The 19231-nt window shown below is 66.8% G+C and overlaps 1 protein-coding gene across 1 annotated transcript; it reads right to left on the reverse strand.

The window, feature by feature from the left end:
• Window positions 1–1248: 1248 nt before the first annotated feature.
• TTLL12 (tubulin tyrosine ligase like 12) lies at window positions 1249–18152 on the reverse strand. Its single transcript, XM_054719615.1, has 14 exons — window positions 17927–18152; window positions 13834–14006; window positions 11328–11526; window positions 10417–10576; window positions 10206–10339; window positions 7800–7876; window positions 6432–6548; window positions 6165–6359; window positions 5801–5912; window positions 5042–5193; window positions 4746–4827; window positions 3126–3194; window positions 2513–2651; window positions 1249–2209 (listed from the first exon to the last, which is right to left on the reverse strand). The coding sequence occupies exons 1-14, from the start codon at window positions 18101–18103 to the stop codon at window positions 2058–2060; spliced, it is 1938 nt and encodes a 645-aa protein (XP_054575590.1). The 5' UTR covers window positions 18104–18152; the 3' UTR covers window positions 1249–2057.
• Window positions 18153–19231: the final 1079 nt, after the last annotated feature.

Below are 19231 nucleotides of genomic sequence, written 5' to 3' on the forward strand. Positions count from 1 at the left end.
GCCGCTCCGCCTGCTGCGTCGGCGAGGCTTTCGCTGGTCTTTGCCGCGTGCTCCCCCTTTCCAGCTGTCACAGCCACGAGGGCCCCGCGGTGGTTTCCACGCTGGCTCAACAGGAAAGCCCACACCGGGCAGGTGTATCGGGTCCTCGGGGCTGCACCCTTTCCCGGAGCCGCTTCCGCGGGTGAGGTCTCGGCTCCCCTCCTGTCCACTGACCACGAGGACACAGGGCCAGCCGCTCACGCTGCCCAGAGGCTCAGCAGGTCGTCACTGCTGCACCAGCTCCCTGGACCCTCTGGCAGTCCCTTGAGCGGCGAGGGCCCCTGTGATCCCTCATCCCAGGACGAGGAAACAGGGAGGAAGTCCCGGCCGGGCCCTGATGGAGGAGCTGAGCTCACGGCCCAGTGCACAGCGGCCTGGGCTCCACACCTGCCCACCACTTCCTGCTCTGAAACGCAGGCACTGGGTTAGGGAACCGCTGTGGTCTGAGGATGCCTGTCCCCCCCAATTCATGTGTTGACATCCTAACCCCCACGTGATGGTATCAGGTGAGGCCTTTGGGGTGATGAGCCCTCTGGGGTGGATCAGTGCCCTAATAGACTCGCAGATTCCTCACCCCTCTGCACGGGAGGACACAGCAAGTGATGTCCATGAACTGGAAGTGGACCCCCAAACACCGATCTGCTGGTCCCTTGATCTCGGGACCCTCCCCCCCACCCCCCTCCAGGACCGTGAGAAAAGCTTCTGTTGTTTAAGCCGCCAGTTTACGGCATTTTGTTATGGCAGCGGACGGCCTAAGACGGGGACTTGGGCCCTGAGCACCCCGACTTCTCCTCCCGGGTCTCACATCTGGAGAGTTTGGTTGAGCCAGGAGGAGAGCCGCTGGCAGAGCATGCCAGGCCTGTGGCCCCGGGACCCAGACACAGGGAGGCCAGGGCACGAAGGCGCTGAGGAGGGGACAGACGCCAGCCGCTCTCCCGGGAGGAAGCAGGCGCTGTCCCGCCTGCGAGACCTCCCCTCGGCTCATGGACGGGCCTCGGCCCCGGTCAGCACAGAGGGTGGACAGGCAGATGGGAGGCACGGGCTGGTGCCGTCTCACTACAAGGACTTCTCTTGGCTTCAGAATGAAACACACACACACACACACACACACACACACACACACAGCAGGCCCCCGCCACTGTCCCGTTAGCTGGGCAGGCGCATTGCGGCTACAGCTGGCATCTGACTCCACATTTCAGAAACGACATTACGAACGAGAACTTTATATTTTCTTCCCATAAACGAAAGAGTAACAATAATCCGACGTCTGACCCTGGACTCTGGTGGAGGATGTATCTGACGCGAAGTTCTCGGTGGAATCATCCCTCGAAGCCGCCCCCTGCCTGTTGCTCTGCTGCCCACGCCGGTCCCCTCGCCCCAAGTCCCCTCGCCCAAGCGCCACCCACCCTCAGAGAGGGCGACCCCTGCCGTCCAGGGAGGCCAGGGCCACGGGGAGCAGGACGGCTGCCCTTGCTGGATGGCGAGGCATCAGCAGCTGCCCTGGGGCCACAGGTTTGCTGGTGACGGTTCTGGGGAGTTGGGGGGGGGGGGGGAGAATGGGGGTGCGAGAAGGCTGGGTCTGGCAAGCAGGTCCCCGAGGTGTTCTGGGGACGCCTGCCACACGGGCCGAGGGGAGGGTGGGAGCCTGGCCCCGCTCTGGGGGAGCCACGACGCCTCAACAGACTGGACAAGAGCCGCTGGCCCTGCTGACGTTTGGGCTCCCACAGGCGTTCCTGGGGACCTTGTTTCTGGGGACACCTCGTCACACTCCCCAGAGCCCCTCTCGCTAACGCCCCGGGAAATATGGACGCCAGGACCCGAACTCGGCGATGAAGCTGGGGCTGAGCAACACCGCACAGGCGGTGGGGGGTGCACACAGCGCGGGCACGCGGCCGGGACGGGGTGACGGCCTGCTCCGGCCTCAGGGAGGCCCTGCGCCCCGGGTGGGAGCGGGACCTGGCGGCCCGGCCCGGGAGGAGGGGACTCTGCAGCAGCGGCTCAGAGCCCGGGGCCGGCGCCTACACCAGGCGGGTGACGGGGCAGCCGTCGGGCTCGTCCAGGAACAAGGTGCTGAAGACGTCGTTGAAGAAGGTGGGGTGGTACCGGCAGGCGCGCTCGCAGTCCGGGTTGAAGTTCACCTCCAGGATCTGGGGCTGCATCGCTCGCTGCCCTGAGGGCACACAGCGCAGGCACTCACTGCTGGGAGCGCCCGGGGCTCCGCTCCTCGGCCTGGCCTGGGGCCTCCTCCACGGAAGGACCCGAGGGCCCGGCCCCGACTCTCCTGAGCCTCCAGGAAGCAGGGTGCCCCCCCCTGCCCCGTTTGTTCTCCATCACGCAGGCTGTCGCCCCTGAGCGACGGGCCTCCCCAGGCCCAGGTCTCCTGGCAAAGGACGGCCCAGCAGCCCTGGCCAGCGACGCCCCCTCTGGACACGGGCTTTGGGTGCGTGAGGGTTTGGGAGGTGGGGACCCTCACCGTCTGGACGGCTGTCCCACTTCAGCATGAGGTCGACGGCGTACACGGCCCGGGACGAGGGGTAGTGGCAGAGGCCCCGGGGTGGCGGCTCAGCACACGCCGCCTGGAACAGCTCCGTGAAGGCCCGGAAGATCTCAGCCTGGGGACCAGGCGGCTGTGTCAGGGCTGCCCGGAGCGGCTCTCCGTGTGGGGTTTGCTGCCCCTTCCCAAGCCCCAGCCCCCAAAGGGCCCGAGTCACCTCCTCCTCCATCCTTTGTTTCCCCCGGCCTGGCCGAAGCCGCCTCTGCCCACACCTGCCCCCAATCCCGGCACCACCTGCCTGCCTCCTGCCTCCAGCCCCGGCTCCCTCTGCACCACGGTGTGCAGGGCACTGCCACGCTCACCCGGGGACGTGGAGGCCAGCCTGCACCTCCGGCGGAGTCCTTGATGCCCCCTTAGGTTTGCGACTCCTGGGACAGGCAGGGCTGTGGCCGCCTGCTGCCCAAGGGTGCCCTGAGGCTCTCCCAGTCGCCGTCCACACCTCACCGTCCCTTCCCTGACCTCGGTGGGAGGAGGCAGACCCCCACGTGGCCCACACAGAGGCCCTGGCCCCTCAGCTTCGCTCAGCACTCACCTGGACGCTCCTCCAGGGGAACTCTGGGTACTGCTTCTCAAATTCAGGGATGAACTCGTCGTAGTGCACCTGCGACAGACACAGGGCCCATCACCGCTGCCCTGACTCCACGGGGGCCTCGGACTCTCGCTGGGGCCACAGGTTAGCACCAGCAGCTTACCCACCCCCCCCCTCGGGGCACAAGGGAGGCAGGAGCCGAGTCTGAACCCTGGACACACAGATGTACTTCTCGCAGCCTCAGTGTCTTCATCTGTGAAATGGGACGATGCTCCCTGCCCAGCAGGCTTACTTTGCAGGGCTGCTGCGGGCCTCACAGGGGCAGTGCCCGCAGAGGGCTCCGCAGGCTGTGAGGTCGGGACGACGCGCCCCCGTCCGTGTCAGTGCGCTGGGGACAGGCCTGGGACCCGTGTCTGCACGGCCCGGGGGCAGCAGCTTTTCGGGTTTCTCCCAGAAACGCCCAATGGGCTGCCCACGGGAGCCCGGGGCTCACGCCCTCCCGGACACGTGTCCCCACACACGGGGGCTCCAGAGGAAAACGGGCCCCAGGACGACACGTCCTCGATGCAGCGGGAAGACAGTTCCCCCAGCGACAACGTCCCACAGCGTCGTGGGGCCCGGTGAGCGCTCAGGCTCCCAGGGACCCGTGGGCGCAGCCCCGGACAGGAAGAGGGACAAGAAGCAACCGCCCTGCTGGGGTGCACGCGGCACCGGCCCTTGGGGGCCTCAGGCCTGGCCCAGGGCAGCAGGCTCAGGAGCCGGGAAACCCGGGAATGAGCTCCAGCTGGTTAGCCAGTGAGGGACAGGAATGCCTGCAGCCGCACGGACAATAATGACGAACCCTAAAACGTGCTCAGCAAGAGCAGCGCAGGGGTTTGTTCACGAGAGTGCTGTTCACACAAAAACCTCCATGTGCAAACAGGCGTGTGCCTTGTTTAGGGATGAGCTCATGCTGAACAGACTCAAGACGGGCCTCTCAGCCCGACCGGCGTGGCTCAGCGGCTGAACGTCAACCTGTGAACCAGGCGGTCACGGTTCGATCCCTGGTCAGGGCACAGGCCCGGGTCGCAGGGTTGATCCCCAGTGGGGGCCGTGCGGGAGGCAGCTGAGCAATGATTCTCTCTCATCACTGATGTTTCTGTCTCCCTCTCCCTCTCCCTTCTCTGAAATCAATCAAAACATATTAAAAAGGAAAAAAAAGAAGTGCCTCCACATTTGGGAGCGGCCCCTGGCGGAGGGAGGAGGCACGGCAGGCCTGTGTGGGGGTAACCCCCGCAGGCGAGGGGGCTTGTGGGATAACGCACCGAGGCTGCGGCCCCTTCCTCCTCCCTCCGCCCAGAGCCGCCTGCTTCCGCCAGGCTGTGCCCACCTGCCCCAGGGGCGCGCTGGCCGACGGGTTTGCTGCATGAACGGAGCCGTGAAAGGAGCTTTGCCCTGATGCCCCTTTGCTCCAGGCGCCCGGAGAGTGCGGGGCGTTCAGAGAGACCAGGCAGGGTCACAGGCCAGCGCCCCCCCCCCCCCAGCCCCCCGCCCGGCGTGGGACCCTGTGCCCTGCTGCTCCCCTCCCCCAGTGCTCAGAGGTCTGAATGGAAGCAGGTGGTGCGTCTGGGGGCCCGTGCCTACCTGCTTCAGCACCACTTCCGGGTCGTAGTTCATGACAGTGAAATGTTTCTCGTAGTCGTCCAGGTCGGTGAGGGCGAAGGGCCTGCAGGACCAGCAGGCAGACCCGAGTGGGTCCCGCGGCCCCACGGGGACCCCCCGGAGGCCCGTAAACGTCACCGCGGCCCGCAGGTGTGGGTGCCCGTTTTACAAGGAGGCCGCCGTCCCTTACGGTGGTGGACGCGGCTCGTGGTGCGCGGACAAGGACTTCCCGTCTGAGGCCCCCCTCGCCCGGCCCCGCCCGCCAGTCTCTCCGTTACCGGTTGGAGAAGCGCAGCCAGAACACGTCGTACACGAACAACCGGAGGGGCTTGACCGAGCGCAGCAGCACGATGTAGCGGACGTCGAACTTGACCCTCCCCACGTCTTCTCGCAGGAACAAGACAGGGCTCTCAATGTACTTGCACACCACCTGCAGGGCACAGTCCAGGCTCACGGGGGTCCCCCCGCACCTCGGCAGGGGAGAGCCTAATCCGCCCCCCCCGGAGGGACCTGCACCCCGGCTCTCCTTCCTCTGCCCTTCCGGACCCTCGTCCAGCCTGGGACGGTTCCCTTCTCTCTCCTTTGTTCACTGGAAGGGAAAGGTCCCACCACTTCAGCTTTTGGGAACTGAACACACGTTCCAGCCTGAAACCCACCGGCCCGCGTCCCAGGGGGACCCGCAGTGACGGCGCTGGGCCCGCTCCCCTCGCCTCGGCCTCTGCCCGGAGCAAGCTCTGCGCCCTCCAGCGCCCGGCACTGCCGCCTGGCGCCGTGCACTGCACACCTCCGTCCAGGGCCCAGGGCTCCTGGGCCCGGCCGCCTCCCTCCAACCGTGCGGTCACGCGTGGCGCAGCGTGTGGGGACCCCGAGGTCAGATACACCCAGGACGGCTCTGACCCGGGCTCCCTCCTTTCACCGGACGGCCACGGCCCCTCCCTGCTGGCAGGGCAGGGGAAGGAGTGGGGGTGCTAGACCTGTCCCCCGCCCAGTGGCCACCCAGCCTGTGCACCGAGCGCCCGCGCCCGCGGCGGACCCACCTTGGGGCTGCTCTCGCGGTGCCGGATGACGCTGTGGAGGCTCCTGGTGATGTGGGTGTCCAGGCTGCGAGCCAGGTTCCAGGGCTTGCAGATCCAGTGGTTGTCCTCGCCCCTGGGAGCAGAAGGGAGGCTGGGCTGTGCCTGGGGCCCCCTCCCAGGCAACGGCCCCCAGGACCTGGGGAGAGAGGGACACCCACCTCCCCCCCCCCCCCCCGCCCGGGGCTGAGGGAGGCCACATCACCGCAGAGGTCAGAGGCGGGGCCTTGGGGATCAGGAGGCGAGGCCTGGACCCTGCACAGCGGAGGGTCTCGGCCAGGCCCCCGGGACGGCGGGTGGGACCCCCGGGACGAGGGTGGGGGCTCACCGCCTCTCCCGCTGCTGGAAGCAGCTGACGAACTGGGGCAGCTCGGTGCGCAGGTTGAAGGTGCGGGGCAGCCAGGCCGGGCCGTCGGGGCCCCCCGCCCGGCGTGCGATGGAGGCCAGGCAGTCCTTCACGGTCAGCAGGCTCTCGCAGGGGAACTGGTTCAGCAGCACGTGCGGCCTCTCCTGGCTGAGCCGCCTGCGGCGAGGGGGGACCGGCTCAGGGGCTGTGGGGGGCGGGGGGCGGCCCGGGGCCTGGAGGGGGCCTCACCTGTAGTCCTTGAAGTGTGAGAAGTTGTAGAGGACGTCGGCGTCCGCCTCGCTCTGCGTGAAGGTGAAGCGGGGGTGCGTGAGGTGGCCGAGCACCTGCTGCACGTCCGTGTGGACCCTGCAGGGAGAGGGCTGGTCGGCGGCAGGGGCCCCGCCTGGCCGTGGAGACGAGCTCCTCGGACCCTGACAGCCCGCTCTCCCACCTGGAAGGGGCCGCCTTGTTAGGGTGAAACGGGGTAACCCCAGGGGTGCAATACGGCTCTTCCCTCCGCGGACACACAGGCACCGGTCAACACTCCGCTGCCCACAGGCTCACCAGGAGCCTGACCCTCAGAGGAGCCGGCGCCCCAGGCGCCCCAGGGGAGGGTGCTGCTCAGGCCCGTGCCCCGGACAAGGCCCCTCCCACACCGGTGCTCGCTGTGCCCGCCTTGCCTGGCCCCGGGCAGAGGTGTGGTCAGGACCTGGGCGCCTGTCTGCTGGGGTTGAGGTGGAGGCAGGAGGCCTGCCTGGGAGGGGCTCGGGAGGAGAGAGGAGCGGGGCGGGGCTGCTGGCAGGACCGGGGCAGGGAGCAGCTCAGGGAGGAGGAGGGGTGCTGGGCAGTGGGCCTCGGGAGAGGGGATGAGGGCCAGGCAGCGGGAGGAACCCCCAGGACTGGTGGGCGGGGTGAGGGGAGGTGCTGCTTTCTGGCTAGACCAGGTCTGGGCAGCTGGAGGGGCCCCACTGGAGCAGAGGCCAGTCCCCGCCCAGCGGGACCCGCCTGGAGCCTGTCCACAGGGCGGGTGGGGCTCTGCACCCCACTTCCTCATCTGTAGAATGGAGCATCCGCTGCTCCGGGGCCGGCTGGGGCCTGCTGCCTGGCCTCATGTCACCCGCCAGCCCACACCTGAGGACGGGGCGCAGCCCCTGGCCGCAGCTGCCCTCCGAGGTGCCCAGCACGGCTCCCAGCCCGTGGGGCCTGGCTGTTTACTCCGGGACCAGAACACACACCGAGAACCTGGGCGCGCACAGCAGTCTCGCGTGGAGCCGTCGGCACACGACACTCCGTGCCTTAGGACAGGGCGGGGGCGGACCCAGCTCCGGGGTCCTCCGCCTGCCACCAGCGCACTCACAGCCGAGTCCTGTCCTTCAAGGTGACTCTAAACTCTCCCTCCAGGGCCCGCTCACCCCTCACTGCCTGTAGCATTCTGTGACCCTAAGAACCCCACTTCTGGCATCTCAGTCACCGCGGGGCCCCAAGACAGAGCGGGCCTAGGAGCGCCTCACTGAGTGGGTGCTATTGTGGGAGCCGTGGAACTGGGGGGGGGGTAGGGGGAGGTCTGTCTGAGCGCAACGGGACCGGGAAGTCTGGCCGGAAGCGGAGGGCACGCACTTGAAGATGTGGCCGCTGGGACGCACCGCCGGATCGATGGCCAGTGGCAGCTTCTCCTTGTTCTCCTCCAAAATGGCCTGGAAGGAGAGACGTGGGAGTGGAGACGGGCCTTCGAGAAAGGAAGCCACGAGCCCCGCCTCCCCATCCCGGCACCCCAGGGCTTAGGACCTGGGGGCACACCCTGCCCTCATGTGGAGCTTTTCCCCAGAGCTTCCGCCCCCCCCCGCCCCCCCCCTCCCCCGCCCCGCCTGGGGGTCTGGGCTCGAGGCCCCGCAGCTGCTGGACAGCCCGTTTCTCAATCCACCTCCACACCCAGCGGCAGGTGCCCAGCCTGCCGGGAGGGGTGCTCCCAGCCTGAGCAGCGTGGTGGCCTAGGACACGCCCCCCGACTCTGACCTCCCTCAGAAGGCCTTCATTCGCCTTCCCCTGTGTGTGAGCTGAATGAGCTGCTTTTAACCAACAGGAAGTGGAACAACATTGTGCAAGTTCACCCAAGGCCTGGGCTTCCTCCCTTCTCCTGGGTCACCTGCTCTGAGCGCAGTGAGCCTCCACCCCGCGAGGACACGCCAGCAGCCCGTGGAGGCCCCGAGGCCTCCTGCCAGCAGCCACACCCCGCCGGCGTGGAAGCAGGTCTCCGCGCCCAGGCCTCCGGAGGCGGCTCCGGCTGGCGCCTGGCTGTGCCTCCCGGCAGACGGTGTGGGATGGTACGTGTCTGCTGTCGGAAGCTGGAGCGGCTGGCTCCCCGGCGATAACTAACTAAGCAGGCGACCAGGCCCAGGGCACAGCCTCCGCCAGATGGGGCGTCTGGTCAAACCACCAGCGCGGTTCAGGGCTGGGCCTCATCCCTCTTCCTGGCCAGTAGAGGGCGACCCAAGGAAAAAAGACATTTTAATTCACGTCCCTCTAACAACACTGAGATCAGGAAGTCTTGCCCGGCCGGCGTGGCTCAGTGGTTGAGCGTGGACCTGTGAACCAGGAGGTCACGGCTCGATTCCGGGTCAGGGCACAGGCCCGGGTTGTGGGCTTGATCCCCAGTGGGGGGCGTGCAGGAGGCAGCCGATCAACGATTCTCTCTCATCATCGATGTTTCCCTCTCTCCCCCTCTTCCTCTCTGAAATCAATAAACACATTTTTAAAAAAGGATCAGGCAGCCTTTGTCCCTCAGCCATTCTTATTAAGCCTCGCTCCTTTGCTTTCACTCACTTTTCAAATGTTTACTAAGCACCTACTAGGCGCATGCACCGTACGAGCCTCCGAAACACCTCTGAACCGAGAAGGGTGGCGGAGTCTTGGGCCTGGCTAGTTCCATCTCCGCTGGCGATGACCCAGAATCCGCGGGAAAAGTACCAGCAGAACCCCGCTGCACCCCGCCTGCCAATCAGCAGCACCCAGAGCCGCCAGCACCACACGGCACGTCCCACAGTAACCCCAGGGACGCGTTCCCTGCTCCCCACAGCCCGAGGCGTTCCGTGAGCGGCTGCGTGCCGGGGGACAAGGCGGCTTCAAGACGGGGGGAAGCGAGGCAGAGGCGTGTGGCCTCTGCTCGGAAGCCATCCGGTCCCCTTGGTTTTGGACTCCGGTTCTCCCACCGGCTGTGTGACCTTTGGGAAGTTACTTAACCTCTCTGTACCTCAGTTTCCTCATCCTCGGTACAACGAAGGCAAAAACAGGACTGTCGGTCCCACTGTAAGGACCACAGTAGCGGGCGCCCCCGAACGGCTGAGCACAGGCTCACTCGTTGCCCGGTTTCCCGCTGGGACCGGCCGACAGCAGGCAGTGGCAGCGGACCAGAGGGCGGGGGAGGGGAGGGGCCGGCGCTAAGCCCTGCCCGGCCCTGGCAGTGGCTGTGTTCCCACAGGCCCCACGCCCCCTCCCCCCAGGCCTCACTATCCCCGGCTCCCGAGCCGGCCCCCACGTACTGGGCCCTGCACTGAGCTCACCACCAGGCCGGCACCTGTGAGGGCCGGTGTGTCCCGGGGGGCCCTGACCGAGGCCGTGCACAGACTAAAGCACCTTTGCCGCCCTCGCAGGGACAGCTCCTTATCGGGGCTCCTGCACCCGGAGCTGAGTGCGCTGCACGCGTCTGAATACAGCGTCTCCCTGTGCCCGGGGAGGGCGGGGTCAGGAGATGTGGAACGAAGACGGGGCAGAGCGCCCTGACCACCGTGCCCAGCACCCAGCTCCTCGGAGAGGACGGCTCCCAGAGGCAGCGCCGGAGGCAGGGCTCGGGCCGACGACCAAGGGGTGCAGCCACGGGCCTGAGCTCCGAGCCCCTTGTCTCTGACGCTCCCCCTCTTCCCCTCCCCACGGCAGCTGGCGTCACTCAGTAACATCTGGCGATGGGTGGAGGGGGCTCCTGGACCTCCAGGCTACAGGCCCAGGGCAGGGAGGCGGGGGAGGTCGCACCTGGTAGTACTCGGCGGGCGGCTCGGGCGTGCGGGCGCTGACGTCCAGCAGGTCGGAGGGCGCCCAGGGCAGCAGCATGCACCTCCGGACCAGCGGGTCCGTCTCTCCGTAGGCAAAGTCCCGAGTCACCTCCTCTGCAGCGAGACGCGCGGGCCCATCAGGGGTGGCAGGGGACGGCCTGGCCACCTCCGAGGGCGGGCGTCGGACTTACCGCCCGTGTCCAGGTCCCGCAGGGGCCACAGCAGCGTGTAGGCCACCTGCTGGGGCGTGTAGAAGAAGGGCGCCGTGGCGAAGCTGGGCACGTCCGCGTGCTGGATGCGCGAGCCGAACTCGTCCATGACGTACCACACCGGCACCTTCTCCTCGGCCGTCTGTGGGGAGACACGGCCCTCGTCCACGGCCCACCACCCGCCCCTTCCGCCCATGCACGCACCCGGCACCCACCACCCGGCGCTCTGAGCGCGGAGCGGCTGTCGCAGACCCCAGGCCCCTGGACACAGGGCCTCCGGGACGTGGCCCGGCCTGGCAGACCAGGACACAGGCTGAGACGGGGTGACTGCCGTGTGCTGAAGGCGCGTGGAGACAAGGCGTGGATGTGTGAGGTCTTGTGTGTCTGACCGGGGCTGGGGGAGGGGGCAGACGGGAGACTTGTCGTTCAGGGGAGGCGACGTCGAAGCTGAGATCCTGAGAAACAACTTGTTCTTCCCAAGAACACGTGGTGAGGGCTGGAGCCCGGGGGTGAGCGGGGGCCAGGGGGCCGACGGCCGAGGACACGTGCCCACAGGACTCAACTCGTCTCCCGAAGGCCCAGGGAAGAGGCAGCCCAAGGGTAGGGGTCTGAGCGGGTGTGCCCGTGAGCTTAAATCCACACAGACACCGGGGCCCTGGTATTGGCTGGTGCGAGGCAGTAACAGGCCCACGATGAAGCCACGGGGGAAGGGGCGCTTGCTCACGGCGGGGTGGAGGCTCACGGTGGGGTGGAGGCTCACGGTGGGGTGGAGGCTCACGGTGGGGTGGAGGCCGGCTGGGCCCGGGCTCCTGGCCGCCCACCCGCCCTGATCACCTGGGCAGTGAAGGCCCTTGTCCGTGTCCGCCCTCTGCCCCTCCCCCCCGCGCACTCACCCCGTGGGACAGCTGGTAGGTCTGGTTGAACTTCCACATCTCCTCCAGCACCTGGTCCACGGCCTCGGCGCTGGGCAGCTCCCCGTGGAACTCGACGCCCATCAGGTTGGCCATGCGGTGCAGCAGCCCCGGGATCTGCTGCAGCTGCTGGCGGGCGTGCTGCACGCGGCACGTCCAGGCGTGGTCGATGAGGAAGATGCTGCAGGCACAGGCCACGGCGTGAGGCTGCCACGCGGGCACCGCGAGAAGGGAAGCAGCAGGGGACGGGAGGAGGAGCGGCCGGGGCTGTGGCCTGGACCTGCGCTCCACCGACCGCTCCCGGTGTGGCCGGGGCACATGCCTCCACCCGTTTCTAAACCAGGACGACAGGGGCCTACGTCCCACCCCGGCCGATGGAGCAGCAGGAGGCGGAGCACAGAGTGCTGACTGTGCGCCGGGATTATTACGGCGACCACCCTGACGGAGTGACTGCCCCTCGCCGCGCTCCTGGACCTGCGGCCCGGCCACGGCAGCGCAGCAAACGCACAGGCGGGGCGGCCGGCAGCGGGCGGGTGCTCGGAGGAGCCGCCACGCGGAGCTCATCACGCTCGCCGGGCCCTCTGGGCACCTCCTGGGAAGCACCACGGCCTTCTTTCGGGCGAGGCCTCAGGTCCCCACACGTAAGGACGCCGGCAGCCCACACCCTGGTTTCCCTGGAGGGGCCTGGGGCGGGGGAGCTGCAGGGCGCCCATACAGCGCGGAGGGGTGAGGCTGAGGCCGAGGCCATGCCCGCCCTCCTGCCCCCAGGACAGGGCTGCCGGACACCGACCCCACACAAACAGGTGAACGGGCCTGGCATGCTCCCTGGCAGGCTCGGCAGTCTCGACTCTGAGCTCGCACAGCCGGCCGGCCCTCCGCAGCCTCGGCTTCAGCAACCTCAGGCTGAACATGTGCAGCCCGCCGGGGTCGCCGTGCTGTGGTCAGGCCTACGGGGGGGCATCTGTACGGAACATGTGCCGACACTGACCCCTGTTCCCTAAACCACAGAGCACAACAGCTTACACACGTTAGGTTGCAGTCGGTGTTATAAGTAACCTAGAGGTGATTCCACACACGCAGGGTGTGGTAGGTTCCAGGCAAACACAGGGGGGATAAAAGTGCGGTTACAGCTGTTCGCAGGGAAAGCAACACAATAACTAATCAATAACAAGAATAAGCTGCTTCACGGACTTCCAGCTGCAGGCCTGCTCCTGCCCGCCCTGTGCTACGCCCTTTATCCAGGGCACGTGAGCAGCCGGGGGTTTGGCATCCGAGCGGGTCCTGGGACCTTCCCCACGGACACGAAGACAGTTACTCTGGATCCCCTAAAGCAGTGGTCGGCAAACCGCGGCTCGAGAGCCACATGCGGCTCCTTGGCCCCTTGAGTGTGGCTCTTCCACAAAATACCACGTGCGGGCGCACACAGTACAGTGCGATTGAAACTTCGTGGCCCATGCGCAGAAGTCGGTTTTCGGCCTGGGCGAGTCTATTTTGAAGAAGTGGTTCTAACGCCGAGCCACACTCAAGGGGCCAAAGAGCCGCATGTGGCTCGCGAGCCGCGGTTTGCCGACCACTGCCCTAAAGCAAGTGAAGGTGCGTCCTGCCCTCCCGCTTGGAGTTCGTGACCACGTGGCGCAGTGCACAGCTCCCTGAGGTACCACGTGCCCGATGCCCTGGGCCTGGGCCCCGGGCGCCCACAGGCGGGAACGGAGCAGGCGCAGGTGGAGGCCGGCAGCGCTGAGCTCCGTGGGGAAGAAGGGCCGGGAGCGTCTGCATCAGAGCGGGCGGCGGAGGTGCCGGGGCTGCAGTGACCTGGGTGGCCACTCGCACCACCTTGGGCTGGCGGACGCGGCAGCCCCTTCCCTGAAGAGCACGGACATGGGCCTGACGACTCCCAGAGGCCAACAGGGCTCTCCCTCCAGGTGCCAGCGAAGTCGGGCAGAGGGACCTGCAGGCCTGTCCTGGCTGGCGGCCCCTGGGAAGCAGGGAGCTGGGGTCCGGTCTGAGCTCTGCCCTGTCCACCCTGTGGCCCCGGACAAGGCCCGCCCTGCTCTGGGCTCGGTGTCCTCACCTTCGGACTCAACCAGACCACACTCCTCAGTCCTGGGGACAAAGCCCCAGAGAACATGCTGGGTCCCAGGCGCCACCGGAGACGCAGATTCCGGAGACGGGGAGAGGCCAGGCGTCTTGTAAAAGCGGGGTCCCCCACTAAGACTGCAATGGGTTTGACACCCACACTCCACAGCTACGGGCCCTGGAGAAGTCCTTCCCGCCTCCTCATCAGCAAACCAGAACTCATCCCCTGCTGTGCGACCACTGTGGCCGGTGTGCCACGGAGGCTGCGCTCAGGAACACGACCCACAGGGGGCGCCACCAGTACCAGGGCCGCCGCAGCCTCGGCCACAGGAGCCCCGGCCTTGGGGAGACCTCTGAAAGGAAGCCCGGCCCTGACAGCCACACGCGGTGACGGCGCCCCACCCAGGCCTACCTGTTGGGGTCGGCCGCCTGGAGCCCGTTCTCGTTGGTCACGATGACCTTGTAGCAGAGCTCGCTGCCCGGGTTGGGCTTCTTCTTGTGCGCTTCCCGCGCGGCCTCGTCCTCACTCTCCTCCTCCACCTCCTCCACCTGCATGATCCCGAACATCTCCCCCGCGTCGAACACCTGGGACCACAGCGCGAGCGTCAGGGGTCGCCCAGCCCCGAACCCTCCCCACGGCCGGACTTCGGCTCCCGGCCTCCAGGTCACACTAAACCCCTCAGGAGAAGCAGGACCTACTGCTCGCCATCTACCCATTTCACAGGTGGGGAAACTGAGGCTCCTAAAGAGAGCAGTCAGAACTGGGACCCAGCCTACCCCGCAGGACCATGCTTAGAAGGGGGCCTGCAGGAACGTGTCCGAATCCTGTCTGCTCCGGCCCCTGCCGCACAGGGAAAACGAGTCGCACGCGAAGCTGTGTGTGTGTGTGTGTGTGTGTGTGTGTGGCTCCGGTCACACTGGAAGCAAACGAAGGTCAAGATCTTGGGATCTCACCCCAAGTTTGTTCTCAGCAGAGGAACTCACCAAGCAGCTGAGAAAACCCAGAGGGAAACAGGTGTCGGAGCTCCTGTGGCCACCGCACCAGCCCCCCCCCCCCCCCCCCCAGCAGCCAGGCCCGCAGGAAGCGTGACCTGGGGTCGGGGCTGGTCTCCTGAGGTCCGGGCCAGGAAGATAAAGGCCTCGGCACCCGAGTTCCCCTGGCAAAGGACAACTGCCAGCCACGTGCAGCGGGTGAAGAGGAGTCAGCCCCTGCGTGCTCTGGAGCCGGGCTACGTGACCTCGAACGAGACAACGAGCCACGCCGCGCCTCAGTTTCCCCATCCATCCATCGGCATGTCAGGACCCACCTCAGAGGGCTGTTGGGAGGATTCATGATGAAACAAAGAGCCAGACCCTGAGCCCAGCAAGTGCTCCGAGCACCCGCTCCCAGCATTCCACTTCCGAGGCCTGGCACCGGGCGGGCGGGGGCGGGGGGTACCATCGCCTTCCAGGACAGCTTTGCCGGCTAGGCCAACACCACGGTGCACAGGAGCCCCTGGCACACAGCAGGGACTCGGCAAAGGCCAACTCTCCCGAAAACCCGTTTCTCACCATTATTTAAAAAGGATGGAAAACTCCCCCAGCAGTCGGAAAGCTGCAGCCACCCGGGCACAGGCACCTCGGGGCGTGAGGGTGAGCACCCAGGGTCCTGCCCAGGGAGCTCGGCCGTTTGAGGGCCGGGTAAGTGGTGCTGGGCCTGGGGGGCTCAGGAAGATTTTACGGAGGAGACAGACAGAGGCAGGGTGCACAGTGGGGGCAGACAGAGGCCAGGGTGCACAGTGGGGACAGACAGAGGCCAGGGTGCACAGTGGGGACAGACAGAGGCCAGGGTGCACAGTGGGGACAGACAGAGGCCAGGGTGCACAGTGGGGGCAGACAGAGGCCAGGGTGCACAGTGGGGACAGACAGAGGCCAGGGTGCACAGTGGGGGCAGTCAGAGGCCAGGGTGCACAGTGGGGGCAGTCAGAGGCCAGGGTGCACAGTGGGGACAGACAGAGGCAGGGTGCACAGTGGGGGCAGACAGAGGCCAGGGTGCAGTGGGGACAGTCAGAGGCCAGGGTGCACAGTGGGGACAGACAGAGGCAGGGTGCACAGTGGGGACAGACAGAGGCAGGGTGCACAGTGGGGACAGACAGAGGCCAGGGTGCACAGTGGGGACAGACAGAGGCCAGGGTGCACAGTGGGGGCAGTCAGAGGCCAGGGTGCACAGTGGGGACAGTCAGAGGCCAGGGTGCACAGTGGGGGCAGTCAGAGGCCAGGGTGCACAGTGGGGACAGACAGAGGCCAGGGTGCACAGTGGGGGCAGTCAGAGGCCAGGGTGCAGTGGGGGCAGTCAGAGGCCAGGGTGCAGTGGGGGCAGTCAGAGGCCAGGGTGCAGTGGGGGCAGTCAGAGGCCAGGGTGCACAGTGGGGGCAGTGTCAGAGGCCAGGGTGCACAGTGGGGGCAGACAGAGGCCAGGGTGCACAGTGGGGGCAGCCTAAGGCCTGGGGGCTGAGGGCGTCCTCAGGGCTGGCTTCTCCCGGGCTGTGGGGTGGGCGTGACCAGTCCCTCCCCGGTGGAAGTGCTGAAATTTGTTTTCATTTTAAACGCTTCCCCAGCCTTTCCAAGGGACCTTTCTTTCGAGGCCAGGCGCCAGGGTCAGCGCCTTGCGGATGGAACGGGGGGACTCCATCCCTGCGGGCAGGTGCCTGTGCCGCTGGGTTCAAGCAGCGGGCTCCCCTGAAACAATGACTGCAGGGTGGGTCAGGCAAAGCCGTGACTCACCACCTGCCCATCGCTCAGAGTGGCAGCGAGGCCACGGAAAAACACTGGCCAGAGCAGGGCGGGCAGGGCGGAGGGGGCCCTGGTGGCAACTTATCTCACGCCTTCCCGGCCCTCCCTGCCGACCTCTAAGGTGTGTGTGTGTTTAAAGGATGCTTTATGGATATGAGAGAGGAAGGGGGAGAGAGACAGACATGGATGTGAGAAACACTGATTGGTTGCCTCCCATACTCGCCCAGACCGGGCATCAATCCATAACCTAGGTGCGTGCGCCGACTGGGAATCAGACCCCCACCTCTTGTGGTGTAGGGGAGGACGCTCGGACCAACGGAGCCGCCCGCCAGGCAGGACTCCGGTTTCTAGGTGGAGGACCCAGGTCAGAGCTTACTGCCCAGGGAGGCCGGCTGGGCTGGAGCGGTGAGGACCTTTTACCCTAACCAACTGCTGGGGTCCCCCCCCCAAGGGGTCCCCTCCCACCCCAGGGCAAGTGCTCAGGAAATGCAGGCGGAATTGAGGGCAAGTCCTTGGGGAGGGGGTAGGGGGAGGACTTCACTGTTACAAAAGATAGGTATGTTCTGTCTGCGGTTGGCATTGTATCTTTTTTACAGCGACTGCCGGTGTTTGGAGCAGGAAGGCACTTGGTCCAACCCCAACGCTGCAGATACAGAGACTGAGAGAGGGGACTGTCCAGGCTCGGGGACACCCTTTGCCTGGCTCTGGAGTTCCCCTCATCACTCACACCGCTCAGTCTGCCTCAGCCCCAGGGGCAGCCCCCTGAGAAGGGGCCTGATTCCAGCTAAGAAGGACCCACTAGCCTGTCTTCAGCATTGGGCCAACTACCCCAAACCAGGGGCCACCCCTTAGCTAAGACCCCCCCCCCCCCCCCCCACTTGGAGGCCCAGGCCAGAGCAGCTGGTGAGCAGAAAGGAGCTGTCCCCACAAAACGGGAGAACCTACACATATCTAGGCCTTTTTCATTTTCCTTTAGGTTTGTCCTCCAACTCCCAGACTGTTTTCTTTAATCTGCGAAATGAGGGCGAGTCAGGCTCAAGTCAAACGAGGAAGATGAAAACATTTTATGACCGAGAATTAAAGCCACACAAATTCACGGGGCTCCTGTTCTCCCAGAGGGAGGCAGTGGCTGAAAGCTTCCAGTTCTGACAAACTTTGGGAGAGTCACCCCCTCTTTCCCAGCCTCAGTTTTCTCAGCTGTATAATGGGGGTAATGCCTCTTCCTCCTCCCGGGCCGCTCTGGGCGTGGAGGCGGCGCAGTCCGCGCAGGGCCTGGCACACCCCAGGGGCCAGGCTTCCTTTTAGTTCCAGGCTCCGCGCGGCCCTGGCAGCCCCCGGTGCTGGCGGGACCGGCCACAGGTACAGGCCCCGCCTTAGGCGGCCCCTAACCTGCCAGGGACGCAAAGTCTAAGTCGGTCATCGCGGGACTCGTGGCTCTTCTCTGCCAGCTTCTCCGGCCTCGTCCATCCACACCGCCCCCAACTCCCCGAGACCCGCCCGGCGGGGACACCACGAGCCCCCGACACACACACACACACACACCTCCGCACGTGCCCAGCCTTTCCCAGGCGGACCCAGCCCGCCTCCCGGCCGCCGAACTCCAGCGGTTCCCCGCCGAGGACCGGCCCGCAGACCACACCCTTCCCGGTGCGAGGGCCCAGGCGGTGCGCCCCCGGCGTGCCCAGGGCCCGCGCCCCGGCGCCTCGACCTCCCCGCGTGGCCCCGGCCCGCACCTCGTGCTCCAGCTTGTGCAGGAGGCGGCCCCAGTACCGCTCGGGGACCCCCGACGCGCGCAGCGCCGGGCCGTGCAGCGCCGCGAACTCGGCCCGCGCGACCTCCTCGGGGTCCGGGCCCTGCTCTGAGCTCGGCGCCGGCTCCGGCATCGGCACCGGCCCCGCGTCCGCCTCCATGGCGCCTCCGCCAGCGCCAAACCCAGAGCCGCCGCAGCCCGCGGGCCCGGCCCTCCCACCTCGGCCCGCCCGCCAGCGCCGCCCCGCCCACCGCCGGGCGCCCGCCTCCCCCGCCGGGGCTCCCCGCTCAGCCCTCCGCGGCCCCGCCCCCTCCGGGCGCCCCCCCCCCCCCGCCGCCCGCGGCCACGCCCACCGCCGGAGCGCACGCTGCGGGCAGCCCGGGCGCCAGGCGCGAGGGGCGGGATCCGGGACCGAGAGCCCAGCCGCCCGAGGGGCGCGTGCGCGAGTGCGCGTGCGCGTGGCGTGGGCCCGCGAGGGCGGGGCGAGTTGGTGGCTCGGCGAGCCGGGCTGTGCGCACGCGTGCCTGGGGGGCGGTGCTTCCTCTCTCCCACGTGGCTGCCCCGCGGGATGCCGGGAGCGGTGGGAACCGGAAGAGACTCCGAGTGCCCGAAGGAGAAACTGAGGCCAGAGCCGCGTGTGGCCAGGCTGGTGCCTGCAGAGCCACCGCCGGCCCTCGGAGGGGAGGGGCTCCCGGTCCCAAGTTTCACCGCATTCAGGTTGCGGAGTGGGCCTTTCAGCGCCCTCACATTTGGACCGGAGTGCACCTGTGTGCCGTTAACCCGGGGGGCGGGGGGCGGGGGTCTTACAGGTGGAGGGATTGCCCAAGCATTTCAAGGTGTCCTTACAGAACCTGGAAATCATTCTTCGGACATTTCAGTTTCCCCAGTTCTGTTGCTTCTGTGGGGGTTCCGATGGAGCCACCCCAAGATGAGCCCAGGGCCATGCGGGTTATTAGTTACAGGCGACTGAGTGCTGTGCCCTGAAGAGAAACTTCTGTCTCCCGCCCCCCCCGCCCCCCATTATCTGGAGGAGTTTGAGTCCGGCCTTGCCCATAAGAGATCATTGCAGATAGCCTTCGGAAACCTATCTATTGGCAGGGAGACTGATTGCTGAACAGCTGCTCTTAGGGACCTGCTGACCCGAAGCCCCCAAGACAGCTTCCCTCACCCCCAGCTCGGAATGCCACATGCACCCATTTCCCCTTCCTGTCTCTGAACCTCTGGTGTAAGTGGGGGTCTCTGACTCATGCATTCGGGGTTCCCATGCGAATGTATTGAATTTGGTTAT

Source organism: Eptesicus fuscus, chromosome 7, assembly GCF_027574615.1.
Source record: "Eptesicus fuscus isolate TK198812 chromosome 7, DD_ASM_mEF_20220401, whole genome shotgun sequence".
NCBI lineage: Eukaryota > Metazoa > Chordata > Mammalia > Chiroptera > Vespertilionidae > Eptesicus > Eptesicus fuscus.